The following is a 27,869-nucleotide window of genomic DNA, read 5'->3' as shown; positions in this document are numbered from 1 at the left end:
AGTTACACAGAAATATGTGTCTATATTTTGCTAAATTAGCTCACATAAGCCACCATAAGCTTCTGGTCATATCAGACCCAAGAGAAGTTGAAGGGACGGATGTGTTTTATGGCTTACCATTTGTACTGTTTATACTGTTACAGGAGGAGGAGGTGTTATTTCTTCTTTTTAAAGTTAAACAGTCTCACTTTAAGTCATTTAATATTCATTCTTCACTTCAGAAAGAAACAAATATAAAAATGGCAGTCACAGTCCCTCCTGGTGACCTTCGATATCCACATTTAAGCTTTCCTAATCAGAAGAAAGTCAGCCACACTGTTAACATGCCCCAATAAATCAAGATAGTGAAGAAACAGAAATCTTGATGTACTATTACTTTATGAGTACTGGAGGCAGCATTACCTCTAGAAGCTAATAGCTAAATACAGAAACCAAAGCCTCAATCAGCATAGGCAACAAACACGAAATTAATCAAAAGGGTGGATAAATGACAGTGCGGTGAAGTGTGCACTTCACGCTCACAGGAGATCCTACCTGCTCAACCCAAGTTACACAGTGCAAGAACAGATATTTGGAGCATGGAGTATGAATGAAAGTGGCGCCATTCTCCCTATTACAAGCCAGTGCACCAACTTGAAGCTGTTATTTTGAGGTGAAATAGTTGCATAATGTTACTTTGAGGAATACTTATTTTTCAAATTCTGTTGACAGGTGTTGGGGAGTACTACTGCATCTGTGAACAAAGCTGCATAAAGCCTTTTGTGGCTCAGGGGCCAAACATAAAGTGATGTCACTTGAGTCAGTGTCAGTTTGGGCTGCAGACTACAAATTTGAAAGTTAGTAAGAAGTGATCTTACCAGACCTCTGTAGCCTGCTCCTCATCTCTGCTTGAGACTACATTAGCCACTGCTAGCATAGCACTCCCAGACCTGCAACCAACTGTTGGTTGGGGTTGGTTGGTTGTGTTGACAAGGAAGAGTGTGGGGGAAAAAAAAGATGATATCAATATTGTGGCTGGCAGCGTTATAGAAGTGCAATGCCACTCTTTTAAAGGTAATCTGATAAAAGTGCATGGTAGTGTTGACTGTGTCAAAGCAAGATTTAAAAATCAGAGTGTGTAAACATGCTCATCTTAAATCAATCATTACTTTGTATGTCTAGGTTCACCCATTCAAAGGGCTTATTCCTCTCATCAAAGGACAGAACATCTGAAGCCTGGACCAGTCACGTTGCACTACAGACATCCGTACTGAAGCCCACACTCTCCCTCCATGACTCTCACCAGTTAAATGTTAGACTTCTATATCGATGAGTATGTGGGCAGCTGGTGAGCTGGCATCATGCAGACATCCACTCACAGCGTCAGAACTGAGAAAATTAGATCTTTGTAAATGTATATAATCAGCATGGACCAACTTTGGCGTTTGACATGGAAGGTAAATGATGCTGGAGAGTGCTCCGTCTCTTAATAATGTTACCTGACACATAGCGCAAGCATCCACACATACGTTCACCTGCCTCCCGTCACCACCATCCTCCCTTTCCAATCTCCAGCCTCTCCTCCCTCTCCCCACCTCCTATTCCCCCCTGTACCTATTTCTGTTGTCTTATTTGGAGTCATTGACAGAAGTGTGTTAGCTCGACACCCTGTCCCTCCACCCTCCTCTTCCCCACACCATCCTCTCTCCATGGCCCTGTAACACCCCCGCCGAGCTCACGCGGTTAGTACAGTCTGCCTGTGCTCTCTCCTTATAAGGGCAAAATACATTGACAGAGGCAGAGAGAGGGGGCCGTACCAGCACAGGCAGGCAGGTAGGAGGACAGTGGCTCGAACAGGAGCAGAGGGAGAGAGAGAGAGAGAGAAAGAGATGATGATGTGGAGACAGAGGAGCAGAGATTAGGAAATACTGAACAAGGAGGAGGAGGGATAAAGATGGCCAGGGAGAGAGGGTGATAGGGATTGTGTGATAAGAAGTGAAGCTTTTGGGCTTTCGAAAGCAAATACTAACATTTTCTCAACTGAGGAGGCCAGTGGCTCATATTTTGTGGCAATTTGTGCCAATCAATTTTCAGTCTCATGCAAAAGATATTTTAATATCCAGTTTTTCTCCCAGAATTTTATTTCTCCACAGGGTCAAAAAACCCATAAAGAAACACTCATAATAATGATATTTCAAATGCATAGTACCATGCTGATCAAAGTACAGAGTACTTTAAGTTGTACAGCTACAGCTTTTTGAATGAACCCTTCATATAATATAAGAAATAGGTGAATGTGTGCTGCAGTTATGTATATTAATACAGTAGTCTAGCCCAAACATTACTGGCATTACACTGGTTTCTCATTCTCCTCATTGCTTGTAAAGTATCTTTGAACTGCAGGAGAATCTCCACTCTGTAGAAGATATTTATTATCCCCAGAGGGCATGTCAGCAAGTCGTAGGATATGAAACGGAAAAATGTATTAGCTTGCAGCTGCAGAGCTCAGGAACACTCAGCATCAATACCCATGCTACAGACTGTGTCATCATTTAATAATCAACATCCTTTTCCTCCTCATCATGATCATCACAACAATATGGCCTGATTATCTTCATATTCACATAAATATACATCAGCTTTGCTGTTTGACATCAATCAACAAACACAAAAAGATTCATATGTATTAAAATCAGAAATGGACAATTCCTCACCAATATCTTGCTGCTAATAAAATCCCAGGTTATTGACAGTAGAGCTCGAAGGAGCACACCAGTGATTTTGTACTTACATTAGAGTTAGGGGTCATGTAAATGTAAATGGTCAAAATCAGTGTAACCCCTAGAATGAGCCAAGCTCCAAAATGATAACAATACTAGATTTTCCATAATAGAATTCCATATTATTTCCAATAGATCTCCCACTTCCTGGTAAATGCCTGCGTCTTCCAAAACTCCACATTCCCAGTTCGTATCGCAGGCTCTCCGTCTCCAATTTGAAGTGTGATGACATCATCAGGGTTATTTTCACACTTGTCAAGGCGCCTCCAGAGCCACAGAGGACACTACACAACTGTTTTCACAGAAGGCTGAGTAGTGCTCCTCACGAAGAGTGAGCTGATCTTCATATGTCGAATCAGTGCCCCCACTTAAAAAATGAAGCAACATTGTGGTGAGAAAAGGGAGCTGGTTTGAGGTGAGAAAAAAAATCAAAACAAAAATAAGGCATAATCGCTTAATTAGCGATACAAGGAAGTGTTCCTGCCTTTCAGATTTACTTGGAGAACTCCCATCAATTTGATGCAGCACTGCAATGGACAGTTTTTATATATATGTGATGGTAAGGGTCAGGGGTTAGGCTACAGTGTCAGAAAGCAGCTGTAGTTTGCACATGCATAGAACGAATTGGGTTTCCAGCACAGATTGGGCCATGACAGCTATTAGTGACTGATGAAGTCTCGAGCTGCTAAGAGAGCTCTGGTAACCACATTTCTTTCTAATGCCACACTCACAGATTTTTGTTCATTTTCTAACTTGTAGCCTTCAGACCCAACTAACATTGACTCAAGTGACTTCACTTAAGGACATTTGTCTGATTTCACACATCCTCCTACAACACAAAGGGTTTATTTAACTTTTTCACATATGTGGTTATACTCTGCAACACCTGTAAACAGACTTCAATGTGATGTGTGTATGTGTGTGTGTGTGTGTGTGTGTGTGTGTGTGTGTGTGTGTGTGCTGTTTCTGTTGGTTCAGCTGGAGTATTTCTCAGCGTCACACCTCCTGTGTAGCAGGAGGCCTGGTCTGCCTGCGAGGACTGGGCAGGTGCTAATTGGGCCCCGAAGCTTCTGAATGGTGACGGCTGCCATGAATGGCTGGCGAATGTGATCCATGTGTGTTTGTTCAGCGTGCGCGCAATACATCAGCGTCAGCGCTGCCACAGACTGCATAAACACACCTCCTCTCTGTGTGCTGCTATCTGTCGCAGTTAAGTTAAACAGACCCATCATTTTGTTGCAGATGGAGGGATGACACCCCCGTTGGGAACGATGCACGGAGAGAGATGCAAAACCATTTAGTCACAGGTCCCTGAGTGCAGACGCAAAAGGGGAAGAGAAGGGAATTAAACCAACATAACACCCGGCTGCTAAGTGTGTCAGCATCTACAAAAGGAGGCAGGCAGAGGGCTGTTTGATGGCATAGGGTGTGTGTGTGTTTGTTTCAGCATATTATCAGTATGAAACATCTGCTCTTGTTAATCTCTACCAACCTGTAGGCTATAGTTAATTTACTCTGAGTAATGCCCCCATGGGGCCTAAACTCGAACCCACCCTAGAGCTCAGGCAACTAAGCACATCTTAGAAGACGAAGAAAACAGATCAGATGAATAAATAGGATCCTGATTCAAAGGGAGTTTGGAGATAAGCCTTTGCTCACTATCTCTCCTCTCAGAATATAGAACAGTGAACCATCTCCTTCTATCTCTCCATCATGTCTCCCAATCAGCATTCCCTTTGAAGGAATTAGGGAATGAAAACTGTCAAGAGGGAAATGAGTCTCGATAGCTCTCCACTAGTGTGCTAGGTTATGTAAAGAGGCTGTGATATAACCTGAGAGCAGAGATGGAGTTTATGGGATAAAGAAACTGAAGGACATGCAGGAACGAGGTCACAGATTTACACTGGTGGAGACGTGCTGACGGGACAGCACACATGCATATATATGAACACAGATTGGACTATGTTATAGATCGTGTTTTATTGAGCCATGATGCAGTAATGCAGAGACTCCCAACCTGGGGGTCAAGAGGGTAACAACTTTGGGTTTTAGAGGAATTTGGATATAAATTATGTGTGTGGCTAAAACAGGCGGTACTTTCTTTTTCACTGTACTTCTTCCCTTGTACCTGTTGGGAACCCAGCAAATACCTACTTTAATTTGTGAGCAAAGCATCAGCCTTTTTTCTAGTAAATTACTAGATATTTCTACATCTTCACGCCCCTGAAAGTAGTAAATACATCAGAATATCTGGTTGAAAAGGCCACTGTACATAGATATGCTGTGACGATGAATCCCAAGGACCCCAAAGGCATTGTGATTTACTTTACCTCCATGAGTGACTTCCTCATGATGATGAACCAGGCTGACTTTGAGGTTGCACAGTTGAATGAGGCATAGTGACTGCAGTTACTGGGCAAAGGGAAGGGGTTAACACATCATCTGTATATATGTGTGTGTGTCTGTCTCAGCACCAACAGGAGAAGCTGCAAGGTGGTGGTAGGGGGGGTGCCCCTTACCCTTCCCCCATGTTGAGCATCCACATGGACAGTGACAGACAAAAAATGGAAGAGGGAGGGAAACGGCAGGAGAGGGAGGGAGGGAGAGAAGATGGAGGGATGCCAGCATGTCTTCCCCCTGGCACCCAGATGATCCTCATGGTCTGCCTGCTGCACCCTCTTTGTGTAGATCCACTTAAAACGCTATCAGTTGAAAACAGACCCTGGATTAATACAGCTTTAGGGTTGAGTATGCATCGTCCCTGTATAGTCTATAAGAAGAACAACACCTCCTCCCTATGTCTCTTACAGTCACACACAGACAGACATCCAGCCATGTATCCATATGTGTCTAGACTGGAGTTTCCCATAGTCGTCCAGACCTCTCCTTTCCCCCTGAGGCTGAGCTGATTAACAGTAATAGGGAACAACAATGCATGATAATGTGAATTATAATGGACCAATGGAGACGGCCTTTGGCCCTCGTGCTCCATATGAGGCCAATGGCACAGTGACGCTGTACATGGGCCCTACAGGGACAAGCCAGACAAAGACAAAAGCATGCCAGTCTGTAGGTTAATGTAAGTGGAAAGGACACGGGAGCCCTGGAGGGGATGTATATAGGTCCTCGACTTAGTCCACTCCACACATGCAAAGATGAGGAAATTAGTTTATTTTGAACAGTAAATATACTCAGGCCTGCCAGTGTACACACATTAGTGCAATGAGGTCATCCTTTAGCTCCAGTTTTCATATTGTTACACTTGAAAAAAAAGAAAAAAAAGAATGGCACTCAACCTAAAAACACAGCATTTTTCTGGTTCCTAAAAAGCTGATACTTTAGAGATTATGTGGTTTTTGTACTCAGCCAAGTGTGGTCAGAGTGTTTTGTTTTTGCAGCAGCTGCAGCAGTTGCTGGCCTCCTCTCTCCTCCTCTGCTTCTCCCTCATCTCCTCTCAACAGCCAGCTGTTGTTCTTCTATCCCCTGCTCTGACCAGTGCTCTGGGGCTGTTATTACCAGAAGTTGGGTTGTGGAGAGCCGGGTGGGGGTGAGTGAGCTTTGGGTGGCATTTCAACACAGTTCAATACAGTATGGTAAACACACACACACACACACACACACACACACACTGACTCCATGAGACTTTAGGTCTTCTCCCAAGTGACTCCCAACTTGTCTCACTCAGGAGAGGTGAGGAGGTCAGACTATTTACTCTGGAGAGGATCCTTCTCTGTCTTTGGTCCAAACACACACACACACACACCACACACACACACACACACACACCAAGTGAAATAGACAGAGAGAGACAGAATTTGTCCCCTTTCACCTCATCCATCACTCAACAAATTGGACTCAGTCTCCCATGCAGTGTGTGGTGTCTGAGTATAAGGAGCTGTAAGAGATGGAGCTGACAGCTAACGGATATTAATGAGACTCATCTACTGATATTTCTCTCGCTCTCCAACTCATTCACTCTCAATTTTCTAGCTCTTCTTGTCTTTGCTCTGTTCATTGCTCTCTGTATTTCCATCATTCTCTCACTGATAGATAACTACTGTCAGGGCTGTGGGTTGATGATGAAAACTGTTAGGGAAACAAAACAAGCAAGACTGAAGGCCTATAGTATATTAATTTCCCTGCCTTGTTATCTTCCTACAGATGAGTGTTTGTGTTTTTGAAATGTGTGGATATTGTGGATTGAGAAAATCCAGTCAGTTCTAAGCTAAGTATTACACTTGTGATAATTCTAAATGTTAAATCATCGGATGAAAACTCCTATGCTTCCTGTAAGATAAGGATAGAGCAGGTAACTCATACATCTGGTGTTATGGTGAGATCCTCAGAAATGAATACTCTACTGGATGTCCACTGTTCATCACAGACACTTTACACTCCAACCAAAACTTCTGTGGATTTCTCCCCTCTGGCAAAGCGTTAAACAGCAGCAAGCGCCAAAACAAGCAGACGCAACAACTGTTTCTTCCCACAGGACATCACACTCATAAACAGTTAACAGTTATTCTAGTGTTCATGGCACTGCACTTAATGGCAAGTCCCACAACCTTGTATACAAACCTGTAAATACCCATCATGCAACATGCAATTTGGTCTGCTGTTTATTTGTTTTCGTTACTCTTTTAACTTATTATTTTACCTGTTTAATTTCAGTTTCATTTTTTAGATCAGTTCATATGTTTCTTCAGTACTATGTGTTGGGAGCAAATGAAAACCAGCCTGATATTTTTGTATGTGTGAGCATATTTGTCCAGCATTGTTTTGGATGGATCTTACAGTGATGAGTTAAGTCATCTGAATCTGTGCTATTACAACAGTGTAACCAGCAGACTGTCTTACTGTCAACTCTGACATATGGCTCCATCTGATGGACATTATAGGGTATTGCTCTCCCTTTGACTGAAGGTGCTGACAGGCTTTGATTACTACATCATCAAAACAGAGGTTTAAATAATTTGCAGCATGTATTTGTAAATCACTGAGGTAGCATTTCTTTCTAGATTAATATGGATATGGATATCAAAGCTAATATTTTCACTATACAAAAACACTCTACCATGTTGATTCAAGTAGAATCTATACCTTTGACAATTCTACTAAATCCAATCATCATCACTCATTATGAAGTTTTACCTCTCATGTATTTATTGTGGGTGGTTGTGTCCTGTACAATACAGGCACCACATTTTAGCCAAACTGATTAAAAACACAGGACGGGGACAAAGAGACATCTTGTCTAATGACTTGTTTGGTTGTGGCCATTATGCAAGTTTGTCCTTTGTCCTTGTTCAACTCCAAACAGACAAACACAAATTACATTTCAGTTTTAAAATCTGAAAATGGTGAAAATACTACAACATATGTTAACAGTTTGGAACAATTACCATGAACAAATTGTCCTGTGTAAATATCCATGTTTATTACAACATTTAAATATGAGGCCTTGTTTAACATGTCTGACTCAGCACTTGTTTCACAGACATAAGTCTTTTTGAGAAAAAGAAACAACTTAATGTTGAACAACTGAATAAAATGGTAATCTACATACAAAAAACACAAATGGCACGATGTCAAACAATAATGACCATTGATACAAATATTGTCTTGTTTTGCTGATGAAAACAAAAATGCTGAAAAAGATCAGTAGATTCTGTAACTTGTAGTCTCTGTGTTGTGTCACAAAATATCAGGGAAAAAAGAACTTCTTAAAAAAGTTAGGAAAAAAAAAATCAATATCTGTATTTTGTAGAATAATCCTTCGGAGACACCACCAGACCTCGTCCTTTTCTTGCTCCTCTGTACACTGTCTCAATAATGTCTATCATCTCCTGCTTGTCCTCCATTGTCCAGTTGATCTTGTTGTTGTTACCGGTACCCAAATCAATCATGATGTGTTTGTTCCTGAGGAAAACCAGTCACAGTATGAGAAGGGCAATATCAGTAACTATTCAATCTAGATAACCACTTTAATAATTTACAGACAGATACTGTGCAGCCTATCTTACCTGAAAAAGAACATGACAGTGCAGGGGTCATACAACTCATACATCTTGTTGAAGTCAGGCACTTCTGTGATGTCCACCAGGTAAATGACAGCAAAATTCTTTACCTGCCAGAGAATAGGTAGACAGGTACAACAGTGGAAAACTTAATAAAAAGCAAAGTACATTGAACATAACAGGGACAATTTTAAAAGATCTGTTGCTGGAGTAAACAAAATGATTCTCTTGAACTGTGGTTTCTTTACAGATTACACTACCTGGTTTGCCAGATCACACATTACATGACACTTAAACTGACAATTAGTAACCAACATCTTAAAATTACATTAGACTCAAACTGGTGCTGAGATACTGCTCATGAAGAGAAGCCTCATGAAGAGAAACCTCCTCTACTTGCAATTTCTAATCTTTCCAGTGTAGTGTTTTTAAAAGAACTTGGCAAGATCGAGTATGCTTATACAGGAACATGGCTTATGTCTTTAGGAAATTATTGCAATAAGTAAGCTTTTTAAACAACTTTAATATCTTGGGGCAGCTTGCCCTGGGAAAAAAAAAACTGGTCTACAAATTGCTGACCGAGAGCAAGACACACAGACATAAAATACTGTAATGGGAATCGTAGTAGTAAAATCAGCAATAAACTGCCAAGAGCCTCGAGCAGTGATGAAAATAGTGATGAATCGTCACATCCCTTTAACAGCCAATAAAAAATATACATTTATCCACTATATACACTATACTATATTCAGCATCCGATAAAAGGACCCTTGTATGATTGTCTGTAATGCGCAACATGATTGTCAAGTCAGAACAAAAACTTTGATGCTCCTGTTTATTCTAAAGGTTGTACAGTATTCGTGTATTTGCCAGGCAAGTACTTCTTACAGTAATGCTGCAAACGTTACTTTGTGTCATCAAAATCATCTGTCAGTGTCAAATGAACTATCACAAAAAAAAAATAATAATAATAATCATCCAGCATTTAACATTTAGGGCAACTAATGGTAATCAGTGGCTATGGTATCATTTACCCCAGCTAGCAAAGTAAAATCAATAGTGCAGGTAGAAGTAATGTTCCAATACTTAATATCACAGGCTGTGATATTAATTCTTTTCTATCCCTGCTGATATGCAACAAGCCTGTTGCTGCTCATGTCTGACTTAATGATACCCCACAAAGTGGAGCAGTCTCATATTTACAAACACACACACACACTCAGCAGACCGGTAGGCGACGCTATTGAGCATGTTTAGATGCTAGCTGATGCTAATATCCCTAACCCAACACACACGGTTTACAGGATAGATAGTATACCAACCTTCTCAGCGATGCTGTACAGGACCTCGTCCATTTTCATGCATGTCGGGTCCCAATCATGTCCGAAGCGGATCACGAGGACTCGGTCCTCCTCAGACAGGATGGCTTGGTCGACCTGCCAGCCATTATGGAGATGTGGGAGCATGTACGACATCTTGATCCTAAGCTGTCGTTCCCAAAGCTGAAAACCAACACATATGACTTTAGTTACACGTTGACGTTGAATGGCAAGGACAGTAACGTTTGGACAACATCCAATAAACTGAGGATTTCAGATCGTAGCGTGAGCAGGGATGCGTTGTTAGCCTGTGCTGATGATGGCGAGCTAGCGAGCTTAAACTGATGTTAGCTAGCCAAGGAAAAGTCTAGAAGGGTAAAGAATGAAACTGTACTAGATGTGATTAACAAAACATTCACATAGATACATGTAACTTACCTCGAAATATAGAGGAATGCGTGGTATATGGTGAAATGAATTCTCTGCGTAGTAAAAAAAAGTAGTTTGTTAACCGACGGAGCTCCAGTGCCTGCTACTGTGTTTCTTCGTCAATTTTACGTTGCCGTACGCACGCCGTCACCGACGCGCGACAGTGCCGACGCGACGTGTCTACGTCACATCTTCGTATACTTTTTTGTTTTTCTAATTAACTCACCTAATCGATGATAATTTAGCCAGATTAATAAAGCTAGACAAGTGAACACGACATTATACACCACATTAATTTATGATTTAGTGACAAACAGGGAAATAAACAAACAAAACGTGGGACATAATTTGTGATTAAATTGACCCAAAATGCTAACACTTTCTTCCCTCAATATACATTATTTATGGAACTGAGAAGAGTGTTAGACTGTCAAGGGGCAAACCAAAAACCTCTGATGGAAAAACTAAAATAGGCTACAGTTCACAAAACCAAGGCTGTCTTTATTGTCTGATTGGCATGAAGACAGTTTATTTTTGAGTTAGGTAAGGTGATTTCTTTCTAAGTTTCCAAAATTTTTCTAGTCAATAAAATGGCCTTTACAAAATGGTCATAAACACATATTTGTTAAATAAGACTCTTCGGTGACAAGAACTCAGCTCATCTCAGCTATTTTCAGACAATAGTTGTCCTTAAAATGCTTTCTCTTAGGGATAGCCCTATTTGCTTTAGGAAAATTATCCTGTGTCTCTCATACATTTTCATTACTACATATGGTCAAATAACTACAGAGCTGTTACCTCTGCAACACCTTCAGTAAGCTCAAAGATGACATTTCATTTTGCAACAAACAGGATGAACACTTGATCCACTTGAGCCATGTCCCTGCATGCCCACCTCTAAGGAGACATTACTTAATTTCAACTGCCTTTTCTTGGCTGATAAAACTATAGGAGCCTGCTGTCTTGTTTTGGGATTTTAATTCTGCAAATTCTATAAAAGGTGATGTTATTAAACATTGGTGCTAATTTGGGAAGTTACATATTTAAAAATGATAATTATTTCTAAGCCAAAACAAAGACTTAATGCATAAATTATTAATCTGTGGATGCGTACCTTAAAAATATATATTTAAAAAATAGATTATGGCTTGATTTCCCTCCTTCATCTGCCTATATCAGACAGAAACAATGCTATACATCATACAATCATAAAAGGAAAGAGACATAAAGACAAAACATTTATTATTGTGCAACTCATTACAGTACAAATACAAAGTACGATGAACAAAGGTTCAAAGGTTATAGGAAAACTTTCCAGTCTATGACATAGCAGCATATTATGGCACTCCTTAGAGAGAGTATGAATCATCATTAGATACATCTTAACTTATCCTTAATAATTCCATCACTAAACTACACAATCACATTAATGTGGTTCTGAGAGGCCAAATGATTAACAAAGTTTGACTATTTCAGGTTAGACTATTTGGTCTAGGACACATGATTGTTTAAGAACAGTGATAGCCAATTTTGCAAAAAAAATTAAGACTACTACTCGCTAACTACCATCAACACTGTAATCATCCCTTAAAGCTGATATAGGCATTTTTTATTCTCTATGGCTGTTTTTCACATTGCACAACATCAGCCATCAGCCTTCTGATCGAGCCTTTGAACAGGCATCAACCTAAATCTCTGCTGCAAAGAGACTCTTCCACCATGTTGTTTACACAAGTCCTCTGCTGTAAAACCACACCCTGTTCAGCAAAGCAGCCCAGTTCAGATCCTGTGTTGCATGAACCATCTTTAAGCCAGCAGGTGGCATAAGGAGCAATCACATATTATCTGGAGACAAAATGACTCCACCAGTGGTTCTTTGAACGTCCCACGATGTCTAGAGAAACATATCCAAAGTCCAACAGGGTTCCATGAGGCAATATGAAAAAATCCTGCACACAATAATGTCTTACAATCCCTGAGGAGCGCTGATGCTCGGCTGGAACAGACAGTGTTGGGGTGAGGTCGGGGCACGCGGTCGACCACAGTGATGTACAGCTGACCCGAAACTGTACTCCTGCAGCTCTTAGTCGGAGGGATGCTCCTGGACATGAGCGATTCACCTCAAACCACTCGTCTATACAACTGAAACAGGAAAAGGGCCACATCAGGGATATTTGTCTCTTAGATTCAAAGGAAAATAAAACTGAGCTGGATTTTGAAGTCATAGTTACATTTCTTTCTTTCTTTCTTTCTTTCTTTCTTTCTTTCTTTCTCTCTCTCTTTCTTTTTTTGTTAGATACATTATTCTAAGATGGCTTCATATTTATTGTACTTCCTAAAATGTCAGACTATTTAAATAAATACACAATTCACATCTTTTTATCTTTTGCATGCACAGGCGGGAGACAAACAGGTCAGCACTTTGGGAAAACTTTCAAAAGTAGTAGTAGTGCATTACTAGTCAAAGTCTAGTAAAGTCTGTATTAAAGGAATAGTTCGACATTTTGGCAAATGCACTTACAACTTTTTAACTCCTCCTGTGTTTTCTACACATGTCCAATTATTTACAGCTACATTCTTTTTATTCATGTTTTTGTTTTTGATTTCATGTGTGTGTGTGTGTGTGTGTGTGTGTGTGTGTGTGTGTGTGTGTGTGTGTGTGTGTGCGTGTTACCCTTTATGGTAGATACAGAGGCAGGGCAGTCTGGCAATGGTATCTCCCTGCTCCAGCTCCTCTAAACAGATGGCACATTCCCCAGAGTCTCTGGACAGGATGTCCTCTGAGAAAGACAATACAGAGACGAACTGAGCAAAGAGCTGTCTCGCACACCAAACCTTGTATCAGATGTTCAGTACAGGGACCAAATCCTGCACAACCATCTGTTTAACCTTTGCTGCTAAAATGCAAGTTCTTGTCTGGTATTCCTCTACAGTGGTCAAAGTGAGCAAATATGCAGTCCCTAATGGGAATAGGCTGTGTTCTTGTGGAACGCTGTTTAATTTCTTATTCCTTCATTTTTTATTCTTCTATTCTTTGTTTATTCATGAAAATTCAATAGTGCATTTTAAAAACAAGAAGAGAAAGCTATGAGTCTATGATCAGATGATACTGAGAACAGGTAACAATGCAGTTTTCTTTTTTGTGTCACAAGTTTAATCTGCATATTCAGCTGTGACAGGCCCCACTGTCAATACCTGAGGCGAAGGAGTAACTCAGACTTTTTGTAGCCTTTCATGTGCACATTTTACAAACAATTTTGTAGGAGAGGAAAGATACACTCACTCAAAGTTATTTGCAGGAGTTAGGTGAGGATAAAGTGATGATTGTATAGGTTTTCTGTATGTTTGTCTGTGATAAGCTAAGACACATTGTGAAACTACATACTGTATATGTATATATCTAGCAGTAACATGCACATTGCTGTGGATATGTGCAATGTGTGTCTCTGCACATGCATTAACAATTAAAGAAGAGGAGCAATCTACTTTTGTTAGTATACATGCAACACTGCCAGGGCCAGGAAGTCTCTACATGCAGAAAGTGTGTGTAGTGACGACCGATTGTCTAAATACAAGATGTTTGCCTTTCCTGTGTGTGCACATGTAGATGGCTGTGCACTATAGAGGCGCTCACACCAAATTAGTATGCACACCTCTGAGTAGATGCATAGATGTGCAGCTGCAAAACAAAGCTTTGCTTTGATCTTTTCATGCTGCACTGTATAACATCCTAGTTCAGGTGTGATTCTGAGGATAACGAGTTCTTTAGAAAGAAACTATTAGTCCATCTAAGGATAATAATTTGATACAAGATTTTAAACATTAATTCACTGTCATCCTCGTAATCCACTTGTAGATACTATACCTTATATTCCATTAAATTTATTTGGCAGATTGATGATTAAACTACCCAACTTTAAATAAAGTCATTAGAAATAGGTGCACATCAACCACACCACCAAAGTGAACTATGAAGTAATGCATTATTAAAATAATTATCAAGTATAACAATATAAAATATTTATACATGGGGGTTGAGACCCTCCAAGAGGATAAATATGAGGGTAATTTTACATATGAGTAATATGAGAAATTTTACTTAAATGTGGTATATGTACGTTTTTTTCTATGCTACAAATGTTAGCATTAATAGCTGCTTATCAGTCTTGAAGAGATGTTGTGGGTTCACCATCAAACTTCATCCCTTTACTCACCAACAGCTGCTTCCAGAACTGGAAAACATCGACAATGTCAATTCTTGTTTTGCTTCTATTTTTATCACTTCTTTTTTTCTACTGAAGTTAGCATGCTAACCAGCTAGCCCTGTGTCGTAATACCACTTTGCATAGTGAGTCACTACAGCATCCAGTCTGCTCTGTGTCCAACATGAGAGGATGAAGAAGTAGCGATGCCCACAGGGAGTATTCCAACTCTTGTCTTGTAAACACAATGGCTGAAGCCTTGCTGTTAATGCTAACATTGCCTATGTAACAATAGCAAAAACTTAACATATAGCACTTTCAAAAAGTAACTTAACTCCTGGCTGAAAACACAGTGTTTTGCTACCGATGACTGATTGAAAGGTTCAGGTCTGTTTCATCTCTGACAACTGGACATGATCAGACATGTGTGTTGCTGCACCTGTAACCACATCCAACAGTGATGTCACAGAGTCCTGAAGCACACCTGTCCATCACTGCAGCAAGGTGAGAAGTTAAACCACTAGAGATCAGCAAAAGCAAGGGCATAAAGTTACTCTTTAAGTTACATTTTGAATGCAGGAATTCTATTTATAAACTTATATAGTATATGTAGTATCTTCATATTGTGGTATTGTTACTTTTACTTTAGTAAAGAATCTAAACACCTCTTCCACCAGTGGATAAAGTAGTATTAACGCACCTTCATTTGCCTTTGTCACTGTTCAGTTTCACATGTTGTTTTTGTGTGTCTATTTTAAGCAAACATTTACAAGTAAAACGGAGGAATGGAGGATGTAGTAGGTTGCTGTGGCTGAAAACCGATACCATATACTTCAACTTTTAGAATCTCCCACGCCCTTTTGCACTGACAGCCCTTATTTCTTACTGTTGTAGGTGAGGCGCGTTTTGCTGAAACACATCAGCAGGTGCTTCTCTATTTCATCTGACGCCATAAACTTGGAGCAGACAGGACAGTGGAAGCCTGGGAGGAAAACACAAAGACAAGAACATTAGGACCCAGATGTGCCAGCATCTCTCTAAAACCTTTTATTGATATGTACACATGAGAAGGTGTGGGACTGTCTTCATGAACTTGATTCTTAACAGTCATACATGACCTAACACCTGTATGCACTTGCCAGCTCTCTGTCTGCTATAAACAATCTGTATCAATCTGCTTACCCAATCATACAATCTTTAGGCGTCATTGCTCATAACAAACTAACTGTAAACACATCCTCAAGCTGGGATGCTTTAATATTTAGTGCACTGTATGTGTGAATTCATTTATTTACTAGATTAGATTTATTAATTCATAATTTGACCCATATGTACACCACATGATGTCCTGATCACGTGCATCTTCTCAGCTGCACAAAGATTAATAGGCCACGAGCTGAGCTTGACCTGAGATAAGCTAACCTCCTGTTTAACGTTATAACACCGCTGTCAAGAAAAGGACAACAAATGCATCCTACATGCAGGTGGTCATTATCCCTGAGCCTGCTGTTAACCTCATGTTTGTGTCATGTGTTTGTGAGGGAGGTGAGGAAATGGAGTAAGCCCTCAAATTATTATTGATGATAAGAAGTGTCATCAAGGAAATAACCTGTTCTGGTAATCGAGGGAGCGGGACTGAAATTCAGATGTGTTTTTATTGACCATGTTATGAAATATAAGGAAATGGAGACCATGAGTCATTTCCAAGAGCTACAACAGCAACATAAGGATTCAGGATACGTTGTTTTGTTTCTCAGTGACATGGATGTTAGAGGGGTCTAACGCTCTTGTTATGTTAGTCTGAGCCCTGTTTTGTTATGGTCTGGTCTGGAGACAACCCACCAGTTGTGAAACAACTCGACTTGTGGATTCAGGAAGTTTGCGTGCATGTATGTGTGTGTTTGTGTGTGTGTGTATCAGGCAATGTGTAACCAGCAGGAAACTCTTATCTGCTGACCTACATAATGCACTCTTCCCTCTCAGCTGGAGTGAAAAACAGGCCACTTTTGCAAGACAGAGAAAAAGAAGAAAGAGAAGAAGAAGAAGAAGAAGAAGAAGAACAAAGACTCCTAAAAGCAGCAGTTGAGTACAGTTGAGCCACCTGTGGCTACAATAAAAGTGCAGAAGTGCCAAACAAAGGGCTCAGTCATCAGACAGCTATTACCATATGCCAGGTATCACATGTCAAATGGAAAAATACTAAGCAGCTCTGACTATGTATGCAATTTAAGGTATCTTATAGGAGTATCATTAACATATGGTAGCAAACATGAACTAACATGTTGAAACTTAATCAGGGTGTCACAGGCAGTATAAAGACCTGACCTATTACAGTTATACCACGAGATTAAAAAATGTACGTCGAATGAGTTAAGGGAAATGTAGTCTGTATAGACAATAAACACACTATATATATTTAAAGAGATAAAGTATGTCTCTATTCGTTATTGTGTACTTCAGGTACAATAAAGAAATGAAAAATCATAAAGGCAGTTGAGCAATGGTCTTTCCAGATGTTTTATGGGTTTACTACTCTGAATCTGTAGTAACCCCTGTTTTACAGTCTTACCTCCCAACAAGTGAGGGGACAGGTGAGCCGGTAACGACCCTATGAGCAGCCTGTGGCCCTCAGGAGGCAGCTGGCCCTCATCGTCACCATCCGTGCCATCGAGACTCTGATTGAGTACGTGTGACCCTGACCTGCTGCCGGCCGGTATGCTGAGCCCGGAGCTGGTTGGCCCTCCACCCGTGTACCGGATCCGTGGCCCATCGGGTCCATTTGTGTACCTAAACCCCGCAATCCTCTCCCCGCCGCCGGAGTTTCCAGATGGGAGATCGGAGCTAGAATAAGCCCGAGTTCTACCATCAAATACCGGGCTGCTCTGTTTGGCCCCCATGCTGTTCCAGTCTTAAACCTCCTCAAGGTTTTGTGTGCGCTCTAAAGTTTTTTAGCCACGACACATGGTTACAGTGAATCTTGAAGAGCTGACACCAAAAAAGGAAACAAGACCTAAGACACGAACAACAACAAAGACGAGAATATCCAACATCTCAAAGTTTCATGGTGCGCCCTGTGCGTAAAGTGCGCACTCACTGACGCATAAGTTAATTTCCAAATGGTTGTTTTTTTTTCTTGGCAGAGCCCTTCCCTTTTTTCAACAATGGAGGAACATAAAAGATAAAATCTCTTCGGTTAAACGTCCACAGTTCCGCGGCTTCAGACGAGCTCATAAGCGTAAATGTCAACCCACAGCTCGTCTGGTTCAAGTTTGTTTTTGAGCTCATCTGTGATCGTCTCGAAAGAAAAATAAAAGCAGGGATTGCCCTCCTCCCTCTGCGAGGCAGCTCCGTCAAATCACCCAAAGTCCACCAGAACAAGATCAATTCGCCTTCAAAGTAAAAGTATCAGTTACGCAAAACATAAAATGACAGTTACTGTAATATGAAATACACATTTTTGAGCCTGTTTTTCTTCTTCTTCAACTTTGTGTAAAGCTCTTTGAGCTGCATATAATATATACAAGTTTAGTTCATTATCTTATTACCATTTGTGTATTATCATTGTGCCGTTACCTCAAAACTGAATTACACTGTTGCATCAGCGTAATGGCCACAGTGCTATTATCTAATGAAAAAATTACCTTAGATAGCCTATATATTAAGGTCATGATCAAAATCAGTATTGGTTGAACCCAAAAAAAGAACATCTGAGAGCTGTTGATTAAAAATAAATGTAAAGCATCAGTTCACCAGTTCAATGAGATACTCTGAGTTTGTAGGTTTTCAGGTAATTCACAAGAACTTGTATATAATGTGTAGGCAGTGGTGGAGAAAGAATTAAGATCCTTCACAATACAGCAATATAAAAATACTCCTTTACAAGTACAAGCAAATGTCACTTAAGTATGAATTAATGAAGAAATGTGCTTTAAGTGCTCAGAATGCAGAATAATGCCCCTGTAAATGTTATAGTACTCTATGTTATATTCTTGAATTGTTACTGATGCATTAATGTGTACATAGCATTTTGCCATTGTGGTTGGTCCAAGGGGATCTTGATTTAACTACTTTTTATCCTGTTGAGTAGTTTTACATAAGCTCATCATATGTGTGGTATGTTAAATCACAATTACAATAACAGTGTTTGCTTGTAGTCAGTCAGAAAACAGCCACCACTGCTTGTCAATAAATGCTTTTCATGCTTTTATTTCGAAGGTCAAGTCATCGCTTCCTGTCCAGGGCCTGTCAGACTTCAGCTTGACGCAGCCTTGAGTGGGCGCGTCAGGTGGCGCGTGACGTCAACCCCAGTAAGACCAGCGGGCTGTTGGCACAGCAGCAGGTCACCAGTCCACTGAGTGATATGAAAAGCCCTCCATGTTGAGCGCTTTGTGTTCCATTAACTCCAGAGGCCATCAAGAAAAAAAAAACAAACGAAACACGCCTGTTGAACGCTCAGTTCACACGGTTTATTGAACAATTTCACACACATCAGAGGGCAAACGGAAGATACACTGCATGAGAAACATTCAAAGAGGCAATAAAAAGACAAAACATTTACAAGCCAAAGTAACCGGGCTAAGGATAAAGATAAATCTGATACAGTCTTGCAAGTGGATCGAGTTGTTGAGGAGGGCGGGGGCGGGGTGGAAGCATTGCAGTGCACTGGATGTGACATACAACAACACACTGTCAGATTAGAAATAACAGGGGGAGGTGGAGGGTGGCTGACAACAAATATTTTCTCTTCCCTGTTATGTCACTCAGGGGTTTGGGTGTGCACTTTATAAATTTATGTTTACAGGGAAAACCGCGAGAGAAGCAGATAAATCCAAAACAACACACTCAAAAAGAGAACTGGGCCAAATTTAGGAGGGTATCTCATCAGATTGTGCTGACAATTGAGGGCAAAGTGAACCACCAGCAACTAGGAAGACTACAGGACAGAAGAACTAAGGGTGTCATGTGACAATGAGACACCCAAACCAGGAAGGGCTTAAGCTGCAGCATGAGCCTTTGTTGTGATGGTCATATGATAGTAACACATTAAAAACGTCCTCATAATGCGACTGTTAATTCTTGGAAACACTAACAAACACACCTTCAAAATACGATCCATGCTACTGTAAAGCTGCACGCTTTGATTTCCACATGAGGAGCGAATGTGTGAAATGCTTTTGACTGTAGCCTATTCAACTATTTTAATGGTGTGTGTAAAACAGGATAGTCTGAGTGTGGCCCCACCTGAATCTACCCACCACCTTACATCCCCTCTCCTCAGTTCCCTCCTTCTCTCCCTCCATGAGATGGAAACTTCTACCGCTCTCCCTCCTTCCTTGCCTCTCTTGTCTCTCTTGCCTCCTTTGCGTCACTCCGGTTGCCTCACGCTGCCACAAACCGTCAGTTTTCACCCATTCATCTTTAATCTAGCTCTGGTGTATCCGCTGTGTCAACAGACAGACAGAGAAAGTGGGTTATCTGTCACATTCATCTCCAAAGCCACGGGGGGAAGTGCGTATTGCAGTAACATCTGACTGTATTTCTGCATAACAAAGCCAGCTGAGGCCGATGTAATATTGCTGTGCTGTGGAACTTTAACTAACCAAATGGTGAATGATTATGATTCTTGCATTGTACATGGCTACAGCTCACGTAGCCCTAATGTGTGTGTGTGTGTGTGTATGCGTCTGTGTTTAGTAGGGGGTCAACAAAGTGCAACAGAGTGCACTCTTTGGGAAGCAAAGCCACTGAGACATTCAAGAACATGGTGGTGCATTTTTAGCAAGTTGACTGAAAGTATGAGTGTGTGTGTGTGTGTATGTGTGTGTGTTTGGATAAGAGTGTGTTGTTAAGTGTTTTGGGCTGATGAGTCGAGGCCCAGGGCTCACAAGCAGCTCTGCCCCGGCTGCAGGTCTTTTCTCGGGGCTCATCACTGCTGGCTGACCCCCATCTGCTGTTGGTCGGCCCCTGGTTCCCCCTCCATGTCAGTGTGGTAATGCTCAAAACTGTCGTCGTCTAAGTCTGGAAGACCCAGCAGCTAACAGAGAGAGACAGAGAGGGTTGTGTTAGAGACATTAGACATTAACGTGTGTGTATGTGTCAGTGGCCCCAGCTCTGTTTCCTCCTGGCTCTCTTTCTTGCTGTGTGTCAGTTGAGAAGATTGATCACACTCTGTTATCTGTGCAGTAGTTATGAAGCTATCTGAAGCTCACTAATTCCTGTGTTATATCACGTTTGTTTAATCAACACAAAAAGCAAGTTTAAATAATGGCATGTTGTTATCTCATGTGGTGATGGGTGAGACTGTTTCTTGGCTGTATAAAGTAACTTCCTGGAGTCTTGCTGTCAGACAAGCAGCTGTGACCTCGGGGAGTTACTGTGCCTGTGATATAATGTGTTAATCAATGAGCTTTAGGTAGAGAGCTTTTGTAACCTTAGAACAGAGTCAAGTTTCCACCTGTCTCTCTCCTCCTGTCTTTATACTAAGTTATGCTAACTATTGTACAGACATGACAGTGGAATTGATCCGAACTTAAGGCTAGAAAGCACATAGGCCCAGTTCCTATAATGTTGAACTGTTCCTTTAATCTGAATCCTGTTGTTTGGTAAATGGCAAAAAATAAAACAACTAATCATCCCAAACTGAGTACATTAAAGGGGAATATGACTTTCTCCTTAATTTACACATTCACTTGAAACAGGTGACAAATCCACCGATTTCTGATTTGGGGAATTCGGTATATACCAACGGTCTGAAATATAAGGTGGAAATAATGATATTTTAAGAAACACTCATCTAGTATTCATATATGTTATAGGTTTACCCAGGTTTGGGTTAAATTAATGCTAATTCTTGGGTCTCCATCCCAATTTGGGGGTTAATTAATTAGTAAATGATAGGATTTTAATATATTATGGGGTTATAAGGGATTATGAGAATGACCTATGTGGCAAAACACTTTAAAGATGACCAAATAGCATGAAAGATATCCCTGAACTACTGGCCTTTATAAGATATAAAATCAAGTGATGGCGTTAATGATATCAGCATAAATTATTACCTCTTAAATCTCTTCAATAATATATAATGTCAATAATATATTACTACCTATTAATTTATTCATGAAATGGCCCTTAAAAATACTGTTAACGGTGCCTGAATTACAGCATTATTAATAGGTAAATGGGATTTTTAGGGAAAAAAAATGACACCAAGCGGGACTTACAGAAATATATGTGTGGAAATGACACTAAAGCTAAACTTAACCTTGAACTTGAATACATTTCAACATTCATTATTTGTTGTTTGTTGTCACCAAAAGATCTTGTGCAAGGAGCCTTCATGCCTTCAGTGTTAATCAACTCTTCTGATTGAGGTTTCTTATGTTAAATAGATGAGAATATTCTACAGATTCACTGGATACCATGGTCTACATCCTGCTCCTGTTCTGTATCTTTTGCTGTCTGATAAGCAAGCCAGCATTAAAACTTTCAGGGTGGAGTTCGACGTGATGTTTTGTCTGTTCCAGAGGGAACATAATGTATCAGGACTGTAACAGGCTCCAGCCACAGCAAGCAGAGGTCACTGTGCTGTCAGTGTTGTAGTGTGTGAAAAAGTAAACTGTGACTCCCAGGGCCATCACTCCTCTTTGTTTCCTTACAGGCCTGAAGGACGTGAAGACCTTCTCCAGCACCTCCAGAAGAGTCTTCTTCCCGCAGGAGGAGATGTAGTCCTGGGCCAGCTGTAGAAAGGGAAGGCAGTCCTCACTCTCGCTCCACACATGCTATAAACACAGAAACACACTCATTAACAAACATCACTCCTCCTTCTGCTGTATTTTCAAGCAGTTGTAAAAGAAACTCTCCACTAATGTAGCCTCACATGGGCTCTACAGTGACATACAACTTATAAGAATTATTGAGTAAATAAGTAAAGCTAGGTCAGGGGCAATGCAACACACAAAAAAGTAGAGCAAAGCAATTAAGCTGGCTACAGAGACGTTTCTTCAAGGACACACCATACAGCAGACAAAGGAGCGGAAATTACACAAACAATGGTGACACTTTAAAATAAGATACATAAAGACCTGAATATTTACCAAGGAGCATAAGAAACTGGTTAATAACAAAGTGCTAGACAAGGCAAGTAGTTCTTTGATAAATTTGAATCAAGTTCTACATGGTAGATAACAAAAAGTCCACATATTAGCCACTTCCTTCATGAATCATTCCTCATTACCTCTGAGTCAGAGGCTAAATAAACCCAAACCAAAAACTAATCATTACTTCCTTTTAATACACAATACAGTACAATATTAGTTAAGGGAAACGCACCATTACTTCATCAAAACCTCAACATTACTTAGAATTTTTGTGTCCTGCAGAAAAAATGTGTCACACACAAAAGAAGATACTGAGTTTGGGAAAGCACCATTAGCTCATGAATGACACAGTTATTTGGGAACTCTTTGTTCAGGACTTAATGTGTCCTATAGCACAGTGTTAAACAACAAGACAAGTACTTTCTTTGTGGCACTCATTAGATGAACATCCATACACACATGTGCCAGCACAGTACAAAGTCAGTACTGTATTGTAGTCAGGGCTGTATAGTCTGAGGGATGTGCTCAGTTTAAAACCTGAGCTTAAACTCTGGCCTAAAGGCCAGGTCAGAAAAATATTAGCATCTTTAAGGGCAATAAAACAGTGTTAAGTGATGATAAGTTGGAAATTGTTGTTATCAGACATTACAGCTCTAGCTGGATTAAAATCAACTTCCTTCGTTAGTGCAAGTTTTCGGCTACCTCAGAGCGCTTTACAGGAATCATAAGATAAACACCAGAGCCTGGGATAAGGCCACTGGAGCAATCCCCCTTCACTTAGTTTTAGTGTTGTTTAATTGGAGTCTAAAGGCCATACTGTTAGGTTATGTATTAGGTGATGTTATTAGGGATGTGTGGCAAAGTGTGCAGAGTGACCTGGAGGAAGACCTGCAGATGCTCTCACCATGTCAGTTGTAATGAAGGTTTGAATAAGACAGCATAGTATGAAAATGAATTATTTTCTGTGATTTGTATTCCTCACATTATGAGGATATTTACACCTTGAATCTGGGACTGAGTAATGGGTAAATTGAAGGATTATTATATGGTAATGTATCTTTAATAATTATATGCACAGTGTAAGGGGTTTTGGAGGGGTAGAAAACCCATATAATGTGCAGAAAACATTACATGCACCCTTCAGTGTTTACTCTGAAAGAACTGCAGTTTTACAATACAGGTGAAAATTCATTGGGGATAATTAATGGATATATTGATGGACTGTAATACATTTACATATTGTAATTAATTATATGCATGATTTAAGGGGTTTTAATGCATTAAAAACACTTATAGTTGAGAACTTGAAAAACATACTTCAATTTGAAGTGACTATAAATGAGTTACCCTCTAAGGTGTAACTTAATGGGTGGTATTCTTGGTTTCTCTGCTATTTTAATGGGTTTTTATGGTAGGTTAGTTTTAAATCTGTTTTAAATAAATTATTCCATTAATGTTACATTAAAATACATTTATTTCAGCATATTTAATGGTTAAATTTGTGGAATTTAAGGATTATTTTCATAATGTGTGGTGGAGGTAACACACCTTCATGTAAGAGTAGGGTCACATGAGAGTCATGTGAAAAGGCAAGAAATAGCCTGGGGTAAAAATGTTACTGTGGAGTTGCAGACAAGGCTAATGTCATGCTCCCCAGCTCTGGCTGCTCAGGGATGGTTGTTTCAGTTTGACACTGATGGATGGACTCTCACTTGAGGGTGTGTCCCCACTGCACAGGCTAACCCCACCTTTCAGCAAATCTACTCACATGACCAGAGGAACATCGTCAAGGCCAAATTGCAAATCCAATTGTTCTTGTTTTCCAGTTGCTGAACACTGTATCACATGACATGGATGACTGAAAACTGCTAAGACATACCCTGGGGAAAATTACAGGGCTGAACACAGTGATGTGCAGCTGTACTGTTATTATGATGGACCTGATCTCACAGCGCCCTCTAGTGGACAGGCTGATGCTCTGTGTGTACAGTTTTGGGAAAAACAAGATAAACTGAGAAGGAATGTATGTGTGTGTGTGTGTGTGTGTGGTGTGTGTGTGTGTGTGTGAGAGAGAGAGAGAGAGAGAGAGAGGGAGAGAGAGAGATGGGGGGGCAGCATGTAAGGTGCCCTGCTTATAGCTGTATTGATCAAGCAAGAGTAACTAGATCTCAAGTGGCCTGCAGAGAGACAAAGAGTTAGTCTAGCTAATGCTAGAGTGCATAACAGACAGAGAACTTGAGTGTGTGTGTGTGTGGTGTGTGTGTGTGTGTGGTGTGTGTGGTGTGTGTGTGTGCACCCTTCATTGTCTCCCTGCTGGAGATATATCCTTGCTAAGATGTTTTGGATTTCTGGAGCTGGATTTCTATTTTTCTGTTTTTTGATCAGTTGTCATGGAAAGCCTCTGCCTAAGCAGCCTCGCTCTGCCTCTCTGTGGGTTGGTCCAAGCCGGGCAAGCAAAACACATAACACAAACGCTCGGTCAGTGTGACTAATAATGTGTTACTGACTGAACAGACGCCCTGGCTCCTGGGTCATCTCCATCTGCTCCCCGCCCTGTTTAGCCCCTGTCACTGAGCAGGAGGAGGGAGCAGGGCGGGTCTTGCCTCAGGAGCTTTAGGACTCATGACACCACCACTGCACCACACTGGTATAGGATATGGAAATCAGTGAGCTGTGTCAAGACAGTCTGGAGATGATCAGAGGACGGCTACACTGAGCTCAAATTCTCACTACGGTTTCTGGGAGTTTAAGGAGTTTTAGTAACCTGGGGAGTGTGTTCAACAATTACAGAGAAATTATATATGGTGTATTTTCCCACTATTTCAGTGTGAAGGACTCTTGTCTGTAAATAAAATTAACAGAAATTATCAGTTAAATCAATAAATCTAGCAGCATAAAAAATTACAATTTTCAGATTTTATTTGTGTCTACAGGCAAATATTACCAGTGAGGTAATTTGTCCTGGGTCAGAGCAGAAAACTGGCAATAATTCCTTCAAAATAAAGTGATGAAAATGCCTTGTTAAGTATGAATTCACTGTCTGCAGAACATCAACCTTTTAAATCGTATAAGCCAGTGGATGAACTGTGGAGATAAGTATCTGCACACCAGGTCTATCTGAGTTTGAGATTTTTGGCAACAAGCCCTAGCCTTCGAGGCTATAAATAAAAATAATGTAACATCATTTAAGGAGAAAAAATGTAATAGATTTTCTTCTTAGATCTCGAAAATATATATATATATTTTATGTTTTTTAAATGATTATTATCTTATGTATGTTCCAAATGAAACGCAGGATAATGGTCAGTAAGGCCTTTATTTTGAAAGTTGAAGGCCTAGCACGATGGTGTTGTGATTCAGAAGGTTATCGCGGATGATTACGATGGAGGAGAAAAACACCATCGACAGAAGAATTGGAAGGGGGGGGCTGAAATGACATCATCGCCTCCACTCCACTCCTCCAACACCCCCCACCCCCCACCCCCTTCTCCCATGACCATCAGCTGGAAAACCGGGACCAGTCGGGACAACCCCACCTCCAACCCACCCTCGACACACCTATAAGAGCACACACACACACATACACACACACACACACACACACACAGAGAGAGATAGCGGCCTTGCAGAAGCTCACTTACGAAACTGTCGGTGCCGCCGGGACACAGCACGTAGAAGGAGACGCCGGGCTCTGCGTAAAAGTCCAGCCGCCTCTCGTCGTCCTCCTCGGCGAAGATGAGGTCGAACGGGTTTCCGGAGCACCACTTCTCCGCCGCCTCCACCAGATGCTTGAACTCCATCCTCCTCTGTTATCCGGTCTGCGGTGTCGCTGGCTCCGGAGCTTGATCTCGATTTCTCTGGCCGTCGCGGCGATGATGCTCAAGACACAAATAACAGCTGATCGGACAGCAGCATCAGCAGCCTCCACTACCGCATCTCCTCTAGCGCACCGTGTGCATGGCCCGGGAACAGAGATAGCCTTAACACTGTTGGTGCATAGAGCCTACCGGGTCTGGTGCTCATTCGTTCTCAAAGCCCCATTCCTCTCTTCCTCCCCACGTTATGAAATCAGCCCGTCGGTCGCATACACATGCATACGCAGGAGGACGCTGGAAAAAACGCGATGACGAACAGTGGAGCCGGGCAGCCGTCCATATCTGAGGCGCTGTATAGGCCGACTCCCAGCTTTCTCACTGCAGGCTCAATTACTGTATCATTTTAACCTGCTGACATCATGAAGCAGGCATGATATTACACAACATAGAAGCTATCAAAGGACTATCACAACATTATATATGGAGAAAGTATATCGTCAACATAAAGTAATAAATGTGTTTAATCCAGAAACTATTATTTAAAGGAGCCGTTCTCCTAAATCACAAAATAATTTCCCCACTTATTTTAATAAAATGGTGGTTTATTTGTCTTATATTATTTGTCTCTTGGCTTAAACGTAATATTAACAGTAATTTTTAATATAATTTGATACATAGTCCACTTAGCTGAGCCACAGCCACCGGTAAAGGTCATAAAATCAAACAGTGTTTATAAAACTTCAGTTTCCAAAGTCAACAATGATCAATGATCTTGAATCTTGAATGATTTTAATACTGTTGCATGTTATAATACTCGAATATGACGTTAATCAAAACAAAAAAGTAATCGTTTCACAAACACCATACTTTCAAAATAATTCCTCCTACAATCATCAGTAGTCTATGGATATGATAAGTAGCCTATAATTACACGTTTACTGGTAGGCTACATTAACTTTCATTATGACTGCAGAGTAATTCAGAAGCTCTGCAAGTGGATGTGAATCATCACTAAATCTACTGACGGAAACCAAGAACACTTCAGCCAAAAAAAAAAACCGTCTTGTTTTTGTTTACCGAGGAGCCTCAAAAAGAAACAGTGACTTTAATGTCAGATTCCAGCGGAGCCACGTTTCTATATAAACTCTCTGTCTGTGTTTACAGGAATGCCATCCGCTGCTTCCAGTCTGACCCACCCTCCCTGCTCCCAGGGGCCTTCACCACCAGAG

At 40.8% G+C, this 27,869-nt stretch overlaps 2 protein-coding genes and 1 pseudogene across 3 annotated transcripts; all 3 read right to left on the bottom strand.

The window, feature by feature from the left end:
- Window positions 1-8,171: 8,171 nt before the first annotated feature.
- txnl4a (thioredoxin-like 4A) lies at window positions 8,172-10,693 on the bottom strand. Its single transcript, XM_018701446.2, has 4 exons — window positions 10,534-10,693; window positions 10,099-10,278; window positions 8,783-8,886; window positions 8,172-8,678 (listed from the first exon to the last, which is right to left on the bottom strand). The coding sequence occupies exons 2-4, from the start codon at window positions 10,249-10,251 to the stop codon at window positions 8,507-8,509; spliced, it is 429 nt and encodes a 142-aa protein (XP_018556962.1). The 5' UTR covers window positions 10,252-10,278; window positions 10,534-10,693; the 3' UTR covers window positions 8,172-8,506.
- A 1,780-nt stretch (window positions 10,694-12,473) lies between these two features.
- On the bottom strand, window positions 12,474-18,072 carry LOC108900415 (E3 ubiquitin-protein ligase ZNRF2-like; annotated as a pseudogene).
- A 1,098-nt stretch (window positions 18,073-19,170) lies between these two features.
- On the bottom strand, window positions 19,171-26,967 carry mturn (maturin, neural progenitor differentiation regulator homolog (Xenopus)). Of its 2 annotated transcripts, XM_051065581.1 has the most exons (4): window positions 26,467-26,967; window positions 22,385-22,507; window positions 20,612-20,760; window positions 19,171-20,167 (listed from the first exon to the last, which is right to left on the bottom strand). In XM_051065581.1, the coding sequence occupies exons 1-3, from the start codon at window positions 26,623-26,625 to the stop codon at window positions 20,653-20,655; spliced, it is 390 nt and encodes a 129-aa protein (XP_050921538.1). In that variant the 5' UTR covers window positions 26,626-26,967; the 3' UTR covers window positions 19,171-20,167; window positions 20,612-20,652. The 2 variants fall into 2 exon arrangements, with proteins under 2 accessions (XP_050921538.1, XP_018556950.1); XM_018701434.2 differs by having other exon boundaries at window positions 19,171-20,760; window positions 26,467-26,966.
- Between the last annotated feature and the right edge of the window lie 902 nt (window positions 26,968-27,869).

This window comes from Lates calcarifer, linkage group LG3 (assembly GCF_001640805.2).
Source record: "Lates calcarifer isolate ASB-BC8 linkage group LG3, TLL_Latcal_v3, whole genome shotgun sequence".
NCBI lineage: Eukaryota > Metazoa > Chordata > Actinopteri > Centropomidae > Lates > Lates calcarifer.
Note: the sequence above shows the minus strand (reverse complement) of the source record. Positions and strands in the feature narration are given on the sequence as shown.